Source organism: Rhipicephalus microplus, chromosome 6, assembly GCF_043290135.1.
Source record: "Rhipicephalus microplus isolate Deutch F79 chromosome 6, USDA_Rmic, whole genome shotgun sequence".
Classification (NCBI taxonomy): domain Eukaryota; kingdom Metazoa; phylum Arthropoda; class Arachnida; order Ixodida; family Ixodidae; genus Rhipicephalus; species Rhipicephalus microplus.
In genome coordinates this window covers 132,173,470-132,191,304 of record NC_134705.1, presented here as the reverse complement: position 1 = coordinate 132,191,304, position 17,835 = coordinate 132,173,470, and the positions used below count along the sequence as shown (strand labels likewise).

Genomic DNA, 17,835 nt, shown 5'->3' with positions numbered 1-17,835 from the left:
ACAACAATATTGCGCAACAAAGAAGGCCTAGCCAGCGCCCTTCCTCTTGTCTCGCATTAAAGCTAATATAGTTTTGCATACATTTATTTCAGTAAAAAAACAGTCATGTGCATCTGTCCTTAAGGAGTTAAGACGCCCAATGGGACCGTCGATATATGTATTCCCCGGACCCACACTTCGTAAAATACAAACAAACTGCTTTTTTTTTTTGCGGAGAATTGGCAAACTTCAATGAACTCATTGCTTTATTAAAGAACAGAATATAACGTTCATGTATTGGCACTGCTGAACCGAAGCAAGCCTATACTTTCCGCATGTCAATGTTCATCACAGAGGTTGGCTGTTGGAGGCAGCACTCATGTGGTCAGTTGGGTGCAACAAGCACGGTACTAGCCGACCTGCAGCCATCACATGTGTATTCAGTGCCGTACAGCGTGGCGATGCTGTTTGGTCCGCAGGCAGGGTACTGGCTGCTCTGCATCATACCTGTGAATTGGGCATACTGAAAGGTTATTGTTACTTCTGAGAAACGCTTTTATTTTTGTAGCGCGTTATCAGGCAAAAACATCTAGTACTAAAGAGAGACAAACAAAACTCTTTATGCAAAAAACAGCAAAGACTGTAGGCGTACATAGAGGTACCTTCATGGTACTTTAAACATCGTAAAGGGATTGGGGACAGAAAGGCCCTAAAAGGGCAGGAAAAAGACAGCCAGCTTCACTTCGTGGACACCGATGGAACAGTGAAGCTAGTTGCGTGCAGCGGTGTTGAATGAAGTGTGAATGGTGTAACATGAAGTGGGTGACTGAAGTCGCAAGAGCATTAGTGGGCGTCGTCGTGAGTTATGGGAGTGGTCATCAGAGGGAGGAGTGGCACTTATTCATAGTGGAATTGTCCCACTTTCTGCGGGTAAACCCCACTACAATTTACGTCTGTCCCCGCACACAAAAGCACTAACCGAGAACAGTTTCACTCTCCAAAAGGAAAAACAAATATATAGGACCGTAATATTTGAAAGTGAGAACACACGGGATAGGATGAATCTATCAATTTAGTTAATGCACCCTGTATGGTGAATGGAAATTTATAATGTTTGCGTTTTCGAGTAGGACAAGACACAGGCCCGAGCATGATGCAAACATCTATCCGTAGTTCGAATACTGAGTCTATTCATCGGAGGCAAGTTCTTTCCGCATATGCCTCACAGTGTGTTTAATACGTGCTTATACATGCATCATTGTTCACTGCTCTTCGAAGGAACACCGCAAAGATGTGTACTCACAGGTGACGTTGAACTGTCCGTAGCAGGGGCACTTGTAGCAAAAAACTAGATTGAAGACGTAGGTGCAAGTCTCATCTTCCTTGCACACTGGAGCCTGTAGATATTTGTTTCATATCAGTGAAGTAAAACGAGTGTCTTAGCGCAGCCGTGTATGAACAACGAATAAACCGATTCCTAAGAAAAATACCTTTACACTGATGATTTAAGGTTGAGGTATTTGTAGTGAAAACAGGACGTTTTGTTTGACGCTGGCAAAAGAGTCATGTTCTAATAACAGAAACGCGGCGTATGGAGAAGCCTGCGTTGTATTCACTTTTCTGCGATTTCACATTGAACTAAGCTGGACATTAAATTGCATTGTGCAGTATCTCTCTAATAGACAAATGAACGTTCACTTACGTTTGATGCACCACATCGGTGAGTGGTATCTTCTAAATAGAGACCTGAAGCAATTGAAACAGTAGAAACACGATGACTTTACGTCTGTACGATACAGAGAGAAGAATAATAATGTGGTGCTCTACTAGGAAAAAATCGCAAATTTACTTTTGGGGGTTTTACTGACACGGTGGGATTATAGGTACATAGTGGGATGTACAGTAGCGCACCTCTGTTGTGGTCTAGGATAATTTGGACCACATGAAGTTCTTCAACGTGCCCGCGGATGGAAGCACAAGAACGTTAATGCAACCTGCCCCGCGAAAATACGCCCTGCTTGGTTAAAAACTATACCAACGTTCTCAGGTTCGGCAGTTGAACATGTTAGCCACTAAGCCATCATAATAACATACGAGCAATGTTTTGTACATTTTTTCACGTTGCCTCTATTTTAAATTGACGTGTACTTCTCATCAATCAGCAATTTGAATACGTTCTGCAGAAACTCCTGTGAATTCGTTTAAATATATGCAAGTGGGGTGCCATTGTCATCGTTAGATTGCCTGCGTGCTGAAAAAGTTCGGGATTCGTATCCTTATATTCTTATAATCTTTCAAGCCCGACAGTTCCATATCCTTCGTAGTCAGAAGGTCAAGAGTTCGAGTGCTCAGTCAAAATGTATGCCACTACACATGAAACCCCCAGTATATTTAAGAGAAAGGGCTTACGAGATAAAGTTTTTTTTTCTGATCAAGTACCCCAAGCCAGGTTTCCAATGCTTGCTGAATCGAAAACCCGGTTTTATGCACACTATCACGTTGTTCTCCCAAAACAAAGGAAGACAGAGAGGCACACGCCCGGTGAATATATAGGAAAGCTTCCAGCTCGGGAATGGAGTTAGGTAAGCATAGAGCCAAAATTCGCGGGGAACATCATGGTATTGAACATTGCGCTCATATCCGCGGCACGAGAACGGCAGGCGTGTTTAGATGCTGGGAGCCAGGCTACCGTGGCTGAAACGTTAGGTTCACTCGATGAAATAGACCTATAACCTTTCAGCTACGGTAGTACGGTAGCGGATGGTAGAAGTGACAGTTATCACTACACACCTCACAATAACAAGGCGATGGTAGCCACCGACACACCCGTGAAAGGGGTTCAGATCGGAGTACGCAAAAGCTAATGCTAGGATTACTTATGGAACCACCAACAGCTATTTTGCGTCCCAACACCACGATACCATCTTAAGAGACGCCGTCATGGAGAGCTCCAAAAATATTGAGTATGGTATGTTGCTTAACGTGCAATGACATGGAGCAGTACTCTGCCGTCTACCAGTTCGTCATCATTGAAATCCAACTGCCATTGACGGTATCGAACCCGTGACCTTCAGGTCAGCAGCCGTGCATTGTAACCACTGTCTCACCGGGTCGGACAACACTACCCCTAATGTATGCAGATGAATGATTTCATGTATAATAAATATGCATCAATTTATTTGTTGTACAACTAGAATGCTGAATTATCAAAAAAGTATAAGAAACTTTAATCTACTGAGAAACCCAAGCAAAGTTGTTGGCCAACTGGATCATTGCATTGCCACAAAATAAATTGCCATTTACAGAAGTGATGATATTTAAATTACCAAACTCTAGTTACTATTTAACAGCCCTAGCAGCACATGCTTACGCTAATATAATTGGCGTGTTCATTATATTGTTACGTAAAAATGACACGAGGCGTGTCTATTTAAAATCTATATTCAAACTGATGCGTATGGCGTCGACTAAGATGGAAGACAGCACGCACAACCGACAGACCACTTCCTCGTTGTCGTCTTCTGACCACTGATATGTCAACTACGTAGCATTACCCCCCCCCCTCCCCCCGGCGGTAAAAGCGCCGTCTCGGTGCACATCAACTACGGTCTTTAGTAGGCAGGTGGTAAGGTTTTAGCCTGCTGACGTGCACAACATCACTGGGTGTGGTTGCAGGCAGGCTTGTGGTCTCAGATGCAGGAGTGATCTCATAGGTGACGTCGGTTAACTGGCGGATGATACGGTAAGGACCCATGTAGCGAGACAACTTCTCTGATAAGCCAACTCGACGAACTGGGCACCCCAGGAGAACAAGAGAACCGGGTGAGAAGTGAACGTCAGCATGCCGGCTGTCGTAGATGGCTTTCTGGGTGGCTTGCGAAGCCGAAAGTCTAGAGCGGGCGATTTGACGTGCGTGGTCGGCATGAGCCATAGCGTCGCGTGCATATTCGGTTGACGGCGTTGTAGTGGTTGGAAGTAGAGTGTCGAGTGGTAACTTCGGATCACGGCCATGAAGCAAATAAAAGGGTGAATAACCAGTAGTGTCGTGGCCTGAAGAATTGTACGCGAAGGTCACGTGAGCTAGCGCCAGGTCCTAGTCATGGTGGTCGGAGGACACATACATCGCGAGCATGTCCGTTAGGGTCCGATTAAGCCGTTCGGTATGACCATTTGTTTGGGGATGGTAGGAAGTGGTCAGCTTGCAGTGCATCGAGGAAGAGCGCAGAAGATCGTCGATTACACGGGACAAAAATGCGCGGCCGCGATCCGTGAGTAATTGGCGAGGAGCGCCATGGTGTAGGATGACGTCGTGGAGCAAAAAGTCCGCAACGTCAGTAGCGGTGCTGGTGGGGAGCGCTCGAGTGATGGCATACCTAGTCGCGTAGTTTATAGCAACGGCGACCCACTTGTTGCCCGATTTCGACTCGGTAAAAGGACCGAGAAGATCTATACCAACACGGAAGAAAGGTTCGGTTGGGATGGAGATCGGTTGAAGAAGTCCAGCCGGGGGCGCAGTAGGTCGCTTCCTACGTTGGCATTTATCGCAGGAGGACACGTAACGGCGAATGGACCGCGCGAGACCACGCCAAAAGAAGCGGCGACGCACGCGGTCATACGTCCGAGATACACCCAGATGACCAGCAGTTGGTTCATCGTGAAGCTCGTGCAGCAACATGAAGGAGCTCAGGGCCATCTGGCTGGAGGCTACGACGGTACAGCGTGCCGTTCAGGAGGATGTACATGCGAAGTGACGTGTTGTTCGGAGCAGATTCGAAACGGTCAATAAGTTGTCGCAGAGAAGCATCACGACGTTGTTCATCACCAATATGAAGAAACTGGGACATTGACATGACGCTGAGGCTAGGCTCGATGTCTGGTTCGTCGGGCTGATCAACAGGGTAGCGGGATAAGCAATCGGCGTCCAGATGGAGACGTACAGACTTATAAACAACCGAGTATGAATACTCCTGTAGGCGTAATGCCCAACGACCAAGTCGTCCAGTGGGGTCCTTCAGAGAAGAAAGCCAACACAGCGCGTGATGATCTGTGATGACACGGAAAGGACGGCCATACAAATAAGGACGGAATTTCTAAACCGCCCAAACAAGAGCGAGACATTCCCGTTCTGTTATAGAATAATTACGTTCAGACTTAGAAAGCAGACGGCTTGCGTACGCGATTACACGGTCGTTGCCCCGCTGAATTTGCGCCAACACTACATCAATTCCGTGACCACTCGCGTCTGTTCACACTTCTGTAGGAGCATCGGGGTCGAAATGGGCAAGAATAGGAGGTGTCGTTAGAGCAGTGATTAGCTGAGAGAAGGCGTCAGCTTGAGGAGGGCCCCAAGAAAATGAGACGTCTTGTTTGAGAAGGTCAGTGAGTGGCCGTGCGAGTGCCGCAAAGTTTTTCACGAACCGGCGAAAGTAGGAGCAGAGGCCCACAAAACTGCGAACATCATGGACAGAGCGTGGGACTGGGAAGTTTGTTACAGCGCGTACTTTCGCCAGGTCTGGCCGTACGCCGGCAGCGTCAACAAGGTGACCCAATACGGCAATCTGACGAAGACCGAAGTGGCACTTGGAGGAATTAAGCTGCAGGCCGGCCCATCGAAATATGGATATAATGGTCGAAAGGCGTTCAAGGTGGGTTGCAAAGGTAGGTGAGAAAATGATCACGTCGTCCAGGTAACACAAACATGTCGACCATTTAAATCCTTGTAGGAACGTGTCCATCATTCTCTCGAAGGGCGCTGGCGCGTTGCAGAGTCCGAATGGCATGACCTTGAATTGGTAAAGACCATCAGGGGTAACGAAGGCGGTCTTTTCTCGGTCCATGTCATCTACAGCAATTTGCCAGTAGCCAGATCGGAGGTCGAGAGATGAAAAGAAGGTGGCGCCATGGAGGCAATCAAGGGCATCGTCAATGCGTGGTAGAGGGTACACGTCTTTTTTAGTAATTTTGTTGAGGTGGCGATAATCAACGCAGAAACGCCATGAGCCATCTTTCTTTTGTACTAATACCACGGGAGATGCCCAAGGGCTCGTTGATGGTTCGATTACGTTTTTCGTAAGCATTTTGGTCACTTCTTTCTGAATCACTTCTCGCTCGGACGCTGACACGCGGTACGGCCGATGGTGAATGGGCGCAGAGTCACCAGTGTTGATTCGGTGAGGGGCAATTTTAGTTTGGCCCAAGGGACGATCGTCGGTGTCGAAAATGTCACTGTACGAGGCCAAAACTTGGCAGAGAGCGTCGGCCTTGTGAGGCGACAGCTCCGATCCAATCATGTTTCGAAAAATACCATCGTCTGAGCTGGGTGACCGTGAGACTGCGCTTCGATCAAGAGCAGATACAGCGACAACACTGACATCGTCCTCTTATGGCAGTTAGCTTGGCTAGAGCCCACTGGCAGGGCAACACTTGAGGGGTGAAATCAAAGTTAAGGAGCGGAAGTAACACACAGTTATCCGCTATGATCACGATGGTATAGGGCACAGTAACACTGTGCGTAGCCGAACGTCAGTAATTGGCGTAACGATATAATCACCGTCAGAAACGGGAGGGGTCGATGACAAAGACACGTACGTGACGGCTCGAGGTGGCAGGCGAACGAAAGTGGTTGGGCTCAAGCGGCTGGTGGGCTTTGCAGAGTAGTCGGCAAAGATTGGTAGATCAAGGCTGAGGGTACCAGACGAACAATCAATTAAGGCCGAGTGTGCCGAAAGAAAATCAAGGCCAAGTATATCATGAGGGCAGCAGGCTAGCACGGCAAAAAGGACCATGGCGTGACGACCGGCAATGCTGACGCGAGCAGTGCACATTCCGATTACTGGTACAGTACCGCCATCGGCAACACGTATTGCCTGCGTCGTAGATGGCGTCATAATCTTTTGTAAGCGGCAGCGTAGAGAAACGCTCATAATAGACAGGTGCGCACATGTGTCAATGAGGGCGGTCACAGGAACATGGTCGACTTCTACTTCAAGCAGGCTATGGTGCGTGGGAAGCGTCAGTAGAGGATTTTCGGCCGTCATTGGTATTGCAGCTTCACCTCTATAAGCTGCAATATCTAGTTTTCCTGTTGCGGTCGTCCAGAGAAGCTCGGCGAGGAAAAGCGCCGAGGTGTCGGAGAGAGGGATTGGCGACGTAGCGGCGACCGGACGAAGGGGCGACAGGGTAGCGGCGACCGGGCAAAGGGGCGTCAATGGAAGGCTCGTAAGATGACGACGAATAGAAATTGAAGGGTGCGGCGACTGAACGTCGAGGGGTCGTCGGATGCATGAGCGCCGAGGTAGAGAAAGTCTGACGTGGTTAGTTTGACCAACGGCGGCGGCAATAGCGAGAAACGTGCCCAGGCTGGTGGCAGAAAAAAACAAATAGGCCGGTCGTCGGGTGTTCGCCATTCCGAAGAGTTACGGAAGGGAATTGTTGGAGGTGAACGGCGAGCGTGTCCTCGGGAGTAGGACGGGACTTCAGGGCGAGTCAAAGGACATGCTGATGGAAGGCCGAGGTTCGCGAACTCCTGCCTCACCACAGCTTGTATTAACGCCACTGACGGCTGTTGTTGGTCAGAGCCGAGCATTGCGAAAACGGGTGGCTGAAGAGGAGCCAGACCGGCGGCTTCGATTTCCCGACGAACAATGCGTGTGACGTTGTAATATGTGGGGGACTGGCGGGCGGCTTCACACGATGAGGTTGCGGCCGTGTTGGGCAGCCGGGTGAATCGCTGAGTAATACGGCGGCTCTTGGCTTCTTCGAACCGCCAGCACTCTTTAATGATGGCGTCGACGGTGGCAACGTTGTTGTAAACTTAAAGATTAAATGCGTCGTCTGCTATGCCTTTCAGCACATGGGCCACTTTTTCAGACTCACTCATGTGCTCGTCAATCTGGCGGCATAGGGCGATGACGTCGTGAATGTACGCGACGTACGACTCTGTGCACGAGCCGCCAGTTGATTCCGCGCTGCGATCTGCCACCCAACGGTGTCACCAGAAAGGTCGCGGATCTTCTCTTTAAAGGAGTCCCAGCTTGTAATCTCCGCTTCGTGCGTCTCGAACCACACCCATCGAGGTAAAAAAAAGCCCATTGGCAAGCATTAGAGTCGGGTCCCACCTATAGCTTGCGCTGACCCGTTCGTACCGGCTGATCCATTTGTCGACGTCAACGCCATTCTGACCGGAAAATACACCGGGATCACGAGCAGGAGGTAGAACGACGTATGTAGAAGTCACGGTAGGGGCAGGTGGTGAAGAAGATGGTTGTTCAACCTGTGGCATGGTTAGACCTATGATGATGCGGCCGTTGCGGAGCTTCGTGATGAAGACGGTGTTGCGAAGCGCACCTCCGACGACGTTACGAAGGGCGCCTCGAATCTCTCCGCTGCAACCACTGTTTCGAAAGACGGCGACGCCAACACGGTCCCGAAGGCGCCACTGCTTCGAACTCCGCCGGAAAGGTCACGTGCCGTTTGGTAGCGTAGGTTTCTCAGCTCGCGACTGCTTCTGCGCAAAGCTGATAGACGAGCGGACGAGACGATGGTGAGTTTAAACAAGGTTTATGTACAGCATATATACAGAGGCGTTACAAATTCGGCACTGGGGCCGACAGAGACTCGAAGAGCCGAGCTCTCCTCTCTAACACATAGGTCTGCTCTAAAATGGGTCTCTTGTCAAAAAGGGGTCTCTTGTCAAAAAGGGGTCTCTCTCGACGCGCCGCAGGGCTTCTTTTATATGCCCCGAGTCCAATCCAAACGTCCAACTCGAAGCGCCGCTGGTCGCGAGGTCCGAATCCTCCAATGAGGTCGCCGCTGGGCCGCGTCTTTCTTTCTCCTCAAATCTGGAGAGGCTGCGCTGCAGGTGGCTGCACCCAAGGACGAGTGACGTCGCAAGGCATTGCGTCAGACCCGCCAGACAGGAAGGCGCCAGTTGCTTACTCGACGGGCTCGCTTGCGGAGATGACTCACTGCACGTGCTCGCCAGAAAGGCGCCGTTGAGTTGTTGATCGCGTCAGGCGGGCGACGCGGGCTGGCCTTGACACAGATTGCCTTTTTCAGAGGCACGGACGTTCGTTGTCGACTCGCGGGCATAACAACGGGGAAGTACCCAGCACGTCCACCACAAAGATGTTACGTAAAAATGACACGAGGCGTGTCTATTTAAAATCTATATTCAAACTGATGCGTATGGCGTCGACTAAGATGGAAGACAGCACGCACAACCGACAGACCACTTCCTCGTTGTCGTCTTCTGACCACTGATATGTCAGCTACGTAGCAATATTGAGTGTAATAGCCTACAGTGAATGCTCCCAAAGAATAATGCTCATTCATAAAACCAGTAAAATAAATAGCCTGCCGCACACAATCAGCGCCGCGAAACGCATGGGGATCTAGTGAGCGCCAAATGAGTATAAGTGCTAGTATAAAAAGGTTCTGTTCATTATATGGGAATAAGAAATAACTTCGTACAAAGCGTGCAATCAGGGCACGTCACCATAGGTAGCAAACGTTAAGACTCTGCCATCTAAGGAAGCTTTTCTACTTTGAAGCGAATGTCGATTAGAGTGACCAAATGCTGTTTAAACCAATTACAGCTCAATGGTAGTTGTTTGCGTGTCAACAATTAGCAAGATCGATGGCTCATGCATGATGATTTTTTAGCGTTCATAACCATGTCATTGGTATTCGCAACTCGGTGTTTGTGTTTCATTCACTGGTCCAGATAAGAATATTTTTTCTATGAAGAAACCAATCTAGAATCGCGCATAAGAAATGACCTTGCCACTTACATTCATACGGAGAACGTGGACAATCCATCAGGCGGCAGGTGTAGCCATCAGAGCACTGGATACAACGAAAGGTTAAGTTAAAACGTCAGTTTGAGTTTTCAACAGTAGAGTAGTGAGGGAGCACGAGCATCGATGTAAGAACAAAAATCGGTGCCAGTCACACTGGCGAGGTCCTCTACAGGTGGACGAACACGCAGAGCCATGAATGAATAAAATACGAACAAGTTAGAGTGAACAAAATCGCGTTATTTTGTTCGTGTTATCGCCACTACGTACAATGTCAACATATGGGCTTGTAGATTTAGTTTGAGGGCTAAGGAGCATTCACTACCCACGCAATTAACACACACAGTGAGTGCTATAAGGTTATCACTTGCTACTTAGCAGAAGGAAAGAATGATGAGCAGGGCCGGAAAGTGTGAGGCGATGCTGCATGGATATCACTATGTCACTATATAGTAACGAAATGGGATTATTAAGGCTTATAATTCCTACGCACTTACTAGTGACAAAACTTGTACGTACAACGCATGGCTAACACGAAAAAAAATAATCCGCGTATTTTTGTTTACTTTGTGTGTTTTGTTGGAAAGACTCAATAGAGACGATTATGTCGCTTTACACACCTGCCCACAATTTTGTAAGAAACAACATCGAACAAGATACTCACGGAGCAGGATGTATCCGACACGTCAATACCTGCGAAAGAAAATAAACAATGCATGGTTTAAAGGATCTACAAGTTGATCATGTAGCCAACTGGTACAATCGGTTGAGATTGAAGAAACAAAGTAAGGAATCACAAGCAGCAGGAAGTTGCGCGTGCTTTTAACTTACGGCGGACTCAATGTGCATTTTCGATTTTCCAAATCCAAAATCGTTCACGAGCGAAATTTGAGGGAACACTGGGAATAAGATGAGCCTACAAAACTAAACAAATTATGGCACTGCTGCGTCAAGCCGAGCAGCACATGGTGCTTCTGAATTGAAAATAAGTGGTTTCGAGGCGCAAGTCACGAAACCATTCGTTTTATTGCTATACGTGTTAGCAGCAGGTGACATAAATAAAGAGCTTTAAAAAATGGTGCACTTGTACGCCGATAGAAAGCGCTACATTGCTGGAGAGACGGCCTTCGTGCAATAGTGAACAAGTGGAATGGGCCATATGCATGAAGTTTATGAGAACAGTTTTCCCTTCGCTCTTTTTATTATTGAAAGATAGAAAAGTGCGACCATTAGAACGCTCACAAATAAAAAGAAAACGCGCATTTACCATAAACGTTCATTGAGCCGTGAGCACCCGCCACCCAGCCTTCACAAAGGAAGTCACCGCGAAAAGATTACATGTAAGCATTTTGTAAGGGTCATGCATAAGACTGGCAATACGCGCATCGAACTTATGTTGAATGAAAGAGGTGCTTACAGTATTTGTAGCTGTCACAGTTAGAGTTCACCGACATGTTGAAGTGCTCGACGCATCGCTGACCACCGGAGCAGTCAGAATCCTGCATTCACACGCAATTAGTCAGGTTAAGTACAACGCAAGATACCGTGTAAATGGCTTAATACTGCGACTGGCCACCCTAGCGAACCTGTGCCTGGTCTGGTGAGCCGCGGCTGTTATGTCAAGTGGAACAACTGAAGCTGTTCATGCAAGCAACCCATCACAGCCATTTCGATATTGATATTGAAAATGTGCCATTTCGTAATCACTGTGGCGAAATGCGATCCAACGGTGAAAACGGTGCACCGAAAAGCGCAACAAGCAGGCGACAAGAATGATGCGGCTGCTGTTTACAAGGGCCACGCAGGTATGATTCTCTCGCATTCGTTCACGCATGCGAGTCATGCGTGCTATAATTGCAACTACTGGACGGACAAGTACAATGCCATTTCTGTTTATAGTTGATATAACGAAGCTCATTCATTCTGAAAGTCTCGGAATAATACGTCAGTTGCGCTCTTCCAAGTTCCGGTTTCACCGCTGAGTTTTGGTGAACCTCACTACTACATGATTGCTATATAGAGACCAGCCTTTCGAAATGTCGAAGCTGCAATGGGTTCTTCGAATGAAGGGCTTCAATTTACCGACTGCGCATAAACGCTGAAGTTTGATAAATAAAACTTAATTTAATTTTTGAATACCTTCCCAATTAGCTTCTTTAGGCATCTTAACACGCATGCGACTACAGGAGAAATAAGTGAAGGCTTCGAAATAACATCGGTTTTAACAATTTCTTTAGGATTTGGGACAGATTCCTTTGCAACACGCAGTATAAACCGACTAATTTTCCGCTAGCAATGCATGAACGTTTGTCACTTAGGTGCGGCAGTGCTACTCGATAAGAGAACATTATTCGGAACTAACAGACAACTAACAGGGAGGAAGGCGGAGATAGCCCTGATCGAGTGAGCAGATCGTCACCTAGTTACGCGACCACTGGTACTAGTTATTTACATTCGGTGCCATGAAACCCGGGAGTGGTCATTCCGGGACTACGATATCGTCAGCCGAGCGTCTTCGGAAAGCGTGCGCTACTGTCAGTGTCAGCGTCTCACTAAGTATACCATTCCTGACAGGACTAATGCAGGACTCCGACGCTGAGACGTGCGAAGTCAACAGGCAAGTCTGTAAGTCGCTCCACCGTTAGCGACAGTGTGTTTACGATGCGGTGCAGTTGATGCTGCTGAATCACTCCTGGTGCATTCCGATTTGAAGCAAGCGTTGTGCGTCACAAAAGGCAGCAGTGTTGAACAGCGAATTTTTTTTATTTTATTTACGAAATACTGCAGGCCCATTTAAGGGCCCCAGCAGGAGGGGCAAGATAATAACATTGCACACAGGTGTAAAACAGCAAGAACAATAAAAGCACACATCATTATTATTAAACTTGATGGAGGCGCTCCAGTTCCCTTCTCTGCAGCTGATAATAGCCGAACAGCCGTGGTTCTACGTTGACAGGCCTTGCGATGAGAAATCCGAGTTAGCCCAGTTAGAGGAAGAAGGCAGGGATGCCGTCCATCTTTGTCTTTTACAAAGTTCTGAACAATGTTCTGTATAAAAAAAAAGAAAATCAGCCCTTAAATTTGCACTTCTCTGTGATCAGAGAAGTTAGTTCTGGCCACTCCTTGTTTTTTTTTTTGTCAAGTCCAGATGTAAGTACGCTATAAAACTACACTTCAAATGCATTTGAACTATCGATGTATATAGATAAAACTATTTTTGGCAAATACAGAGTTAATAGGTTGGTTATAAAAAAATGATACCAAAATTTTGTTTTCCAATTTAGAATAAGTGACAGTCAACGTGACGGAAGAGTTTAACGCTACTTTTCTGGCAGATCAAGCGCTCTAAGTCAAGAAAAGTTTAAGTATTGCCTAGCCTAGGCCTTCTACTTTCGAGTTAGTGGAGCCCGTCTGTACCAGATAAGTACAAAATTCACGAGAACGTTTACTAGAAACATCACGCTACGATAAGCCGTGTTGAGAGAACTTCGAGGCTGTGTTGATATCTACTTAGTTCCTTGAGCCATTCCACAAGTCTTTTCCCTTTGAAAAGACTTGGCGCCTTTTTCTCGTTCAGAAAAGAAACTGATGCAATTTTTCCTCTTACGTATGTGACAATTGAAAAGCCCAACTGGCATCGCGCTGCATGCATTCAATAGGTTGAATCGTGTTAGCAGCAGGCGTACTGATGCAACAAGTATTTCCTTTGACTTGGAACAGACCACAAGTAAGCCCAATTTAAAAATGCAGCCCATAAATATTTATAGCTTACCGATGAGCAAGTAGGAGCGGCGGCGGCAGACAACTGTAGCACAGCCACTGAATATTTGGGAAAAATGAACGGTGTTGCAGATTAACTCAGCTCTTTTCGCAAACAGTGGTACACAATATGAAACAGTTCTCGGCCTCCACAAACTGCACCGAAATGCGAGTGACACCATACATTGGCGGGCTCTGTATAGATTTTAATAACCGATGGTTCACAACCTACTATCGCGCTCAGTTTGAGCTGAACATGGCCAAGCGCACACTGGAAGGTGGTGCGGTGGCGCTGATCATGGCATAGTTCCGAGATGCCTGCTCGTGAGAGTGTGCAACCCCCCCCCCCCCCCCCTCTTGCTTGCGTAGAACCTCGAAGTTGTCGTTTGCGAATATGAAAGCGCGGTAGGGAGAAACGAGGGTGAGCATGAAAGCACGTCGAAACGATGCGCACTCGCAGGAAAAGAGAAACTATTTCTCGGTAACATGTCGCGATCGGCGCCACTGTACAATTTAACAGTGCACTTAGCCACGCGATACTGCGGTGTAACTCAAACTATGCGCTACAGTCAGTGTACGCGGTGCTCCAGCGTGCCTGCATCATATTCGGACCAGAATAATAGCAGGGCCGAAACCGCAACACTTTGATCGGCAGAGCAATTACTGCCACCGCTCATATCTATGCCATAGCTGCCGGTCAATGTTTACTCGTAGGCTATGATGTGTTTCGAGTATGCCAAATGTAATCAGATAGAGGGAGTCAGCTGGAATAAATCATCATCATACGGCTATTTAATGTCCACTGCTGGATAGAGGACGATCATAAATGAAGCCTCTTTCACGAGCTGATGACCTATCGTGCCTGAAAATATTTTTCTAGCACTAAAAAAAAAACGAGTGCCTGTAGCTTTTTTTTTTGTGGCTCTTAACTTGCCACGGGAATGACTCCTGAAAAAGGCACACTTACTCTTGTGAGTCACATGACTCTCAGAAGAGAGTACAATTACACCCCAAAGGGAGTTTGCGTGCCTATTTAGGGGATATCATACACGTGGCAAGTCGGAAATAGCAAAAAAAAAAGTTTAATTTTTTTTTTCGTAGAGTGTACATCGAACTTTCTGCCGTCATTGGCTGAGTTGCTCGCCTCTTGGTATTCACCTCCACACGCTCACTGACCACTGGTTATCTATTGTACGCCTTACGTGTTTGTCATGTCACACGTGCGACTGATAAACGATGGTCAGGGAGAGCGTGCGGGTGTTCGCGACGGGACGGAAAATGTTTTTTTGAGTGCTTGAACATGCCTACACGTTACAAGAAAACCGCCGATTTGTGCGAGGTTGCAGGTGTCCCGGGTTGTACAGCGGAACAGCAAACTAGAAAAATATCTGGAGTGGTTTAGGGAGTACAAAAAAATATAAGCTATGCGATATAACCGTTAATATTACGAAATATCAAGCGGCCGTACTCGCCAAAAGCATGGCGAGTACGGCATGCCGTAGGGCAAGACTCGAAAAAAAATTTGTAGCACCCTTAAACAATTAACGTGCACCAAATTTAAGCTCAAGTGAGTTTCGCCGCTATTACAAGTGTCGTATAATAGCGGGTATGCGATCTCGTGGCCCCGTGGTTTGCGCAGCTTTGGGTAGTATTGGAAATAGCGGAACAAATATCCGGAACCCTTATTGCGTCTGGACAGGGCACCAGCGGTAGATCAGAGGCGGCTGCAAACGAGCCCTCTTATCAACCGCTACCATCTGCACCACCCGTGGCTCGCACTGAACCTGTCGCTGGTCTGGTCGTGGTGCCAGCACCAATGAACATATAAGGCCCATCTGCTTTAGGAATGCGCAAGAAACAAAGATAGGGCACGAGAAAGAACTACGCCAGCCATACGTCCACAAAAAATTTAGAATGCCCTCAAACTCACTCACACACTTCTGTTCAATTGTTATTGCACTGGCATATTAACACTACTGCATTGATATGCGAGTAGACCAAGTATAAGTGAGTCGACTTAAGGGGGGTAGTAGTATATAGTGCCTAAGTTTAGTAGATAAAACGAGAAGTGGGCAAAACTACGCTCAGTTCACTCGAACTAACTCGTCGAATATCCCTTGCCCTTAGGGTTCGCTCGAGCTCATGCTCATGAGAGTTTTCCTCAAGTGGATTCACTCGTATTCAGATTCACAGAAATGTTTCTCAATCAGACTCACCAAAATATTAGTCAACCGAAGTCACTCAGATTCATGGCTTAATCCGAGTAGGAGTGAGATGAACTATAACCATAGGTCGGTGACCTCACTGACGAGTTGACTCACTTGGTCTCACGTAGACTCCGAGCGAGCCATGAGCGAGTTCGAGTGAGTAATAGTTTGGCAAGTTTGAATCCCATTGAATAAAAAACTCGGTAAGAGCCCGAGTGAAGCCAGGAAACTTTTCGTGGGCGTGGGCGAGTCCAAAGTGCAAAATATATTTGTTGGGCAAGTTCTACTTATGATTGCCGACCTGTAATCTTATCTACTTATTTCCAGCATTACTTATTGTCAGCCTAAACTAGATTCATGGTCATACTCGCGTGTGCTTACACGTATTTCAAGGCAGCATCATTTATACACCATTTAAATATTGATCAGAGGCGCGAATTGGTGGGAGAATGCATGCATGCGTGTCTTGTACTCCCAACCCTCCTCTCCGCCAACTTTTCCGAGAAAGTTCTTGAAAAAGATCTTAAGTGTATAAGTACAATTGTGTATGAGAATTTGGCAGCAGTTAACGATAGCGCTGATTGAAGCTTGATAGTTTTTCAGAGGTCTGTACATAACTATATTCAAACGATTCCAGAAAAACTGTTCGTAACGCTGCCATGTGAGGAAATTGTGCTTCCTACAGGTGTGCGGTTGATGAGAAAGCAAATGACTAACATACTCTTACGTTGTCTAAGAGAAAAGATTAAGGGAATCATGGTGTGTCGAACTACGTGGAAAGAGTCGCTCAGGCAAAGCGATTGCCGGCCAGGTCTCCCAGGCCGACCCCGCCTGCGGCAACGTCAGTACCACAACAACCATCTGCCCTGTTTCAGCAAAAAATAAAAAAAAAATATGTTGCAGATCGTCACATCCGGCACGAGTGTTTAGTGCGCAAGTTCATTGCTTGGGAATACATTCCTACGCCAGAGTAATAAAATAAAGTAGGTGAATGTAGAAACGCATGTGCGTATAACGTGTTTTTTTCCTCTCTAAAGCGTACACATGCGTTATTACAAGCGCCATCATGAATGAACAAAAAACTGCATAAATTATGTAGTCAACTCGGATGTTTCTTGAAATGCGTCATGTATCCGCTTTGCGACAGAACGAAATGTGTTTAAAAATATGGTGAAATTTTACAAGAATTTTCGCTGTCATTCGCCAAGTGCAAATCTTTGGAAACGCTCTACGCTGATCCAGTTCAATAATTCTTTCCTCTCCGTTTTATATGATTCATGTTCACCTATGCTGCACCAAAGATATACCAACGATGGTTCATAACCGTAAACTGTTGGGGTTCTACGTCCCTAAAGCCGACTACAATTATGAGGAACGCTGTTTTGGGGTGCTCCAGAAATCCTGAGCACCATAGGTTCTTTAAGATTCAACTAAGTGAATGGGTCTAACAATTCACCTCCATTGAAAGGCAGCCGCCATGACTAATCGAGATTAGATCCTGCAAACTGCGGTTCCAGTCAGCAGGAAAGCACCATAACAATCAAACCATCGCGACGGGTGCAAACGAGAATTTTTGGCGGATTTTACAAACGGTTTGTCGGCATTGCCAGCTGTTTTGCGTGTAGCTCGTCAACCACGAAGGCCGACGTGCTTGCTGTTCACGCCTATAGCCTGGTGCTACCCGCATATGACATTTACCGCACTGACAGAGCAGCCATGGTTTTACGACATGGCCGCGCAAGAACAAGTGGTGAGCCGGCCCTTCGTTTTAACCCTAAATAGCATCACTATTATTCCGAGGCCCCCGGCTGCTAGCGCTACCATGAACCTCAAAATGATAAAGCACGTTTGGTATTCGGGAAACACAAGTACCTATACTTATTGTTGCCCCCCGCTCGCAGAACACAAGTAACAAGGGCAATTCACTGACAACGTACCTAAAGCAGCCGCGACGCAGGTGAGAGCAATTTCCTTCCTGAAGACCATGGTGCCACCGCTGAACAACAGATGCATGAGACACACAACGCAAACCGATAGACTGCGGCAAACACCGGCACACACGGGCTGTTACCCTTGTGGACTAAATATATACC

At 47.1% G+C, this 17,835-nt stretch overlaps 1 protein-coding gene across 1 annotated transcript; it reads right to left on the bottom strand.

Moving 5' to 3' along the window:
• Positions 1-227: 227 nt before the first annotated feature.
• On the bottom strand, positions 228-17,835 carry LOC142761623 (uncharacterized). Its single transcript, XM_075866604.1, has 8 exons — positions 17,680-17,835; positions 13,549-13,595; positions 11,194-11,275; positions 10,441-10,469; positions 9,771-9,825; positions 1,682-1,725; positions 1,283-1,376; positions 228-486 (listed from the first exon to the last, which is right to left on the bottom strand). Exons 1-8 carry the CDS (start codon positions 17,753-17,755, stop codon positions 365-367), a joined length of 549 nt encoding a protein of 182 aa, XP_075722719.1. The 5' UTR covers positions 17,756-17,835; the 3' UTR covers positions 228-364.

Coding starts and splice junctions, on each gene's coding strand:
- LOC142761623 (XM_075866604.1), bottom strand. CDS start 17,755: ATGCATCTGTTGTTCAGCGGTGGCACCATGGTCTTCAGGAAGGAAATT. Junction 11,276..13,548: donor CCGCTCCTACTTGCTCATCG/GTAAGCTATAAA, acceptor GTGTGAATGCAG/GATTCTGACTGCTCCGGTGG. Junction 9,826..10,440: donor TGTCGGATACATCCTGCTCC/GTGAGTATCTTG, acceptor CGTTGTATCCAG/TGCTCTGATGGCTACACCTG.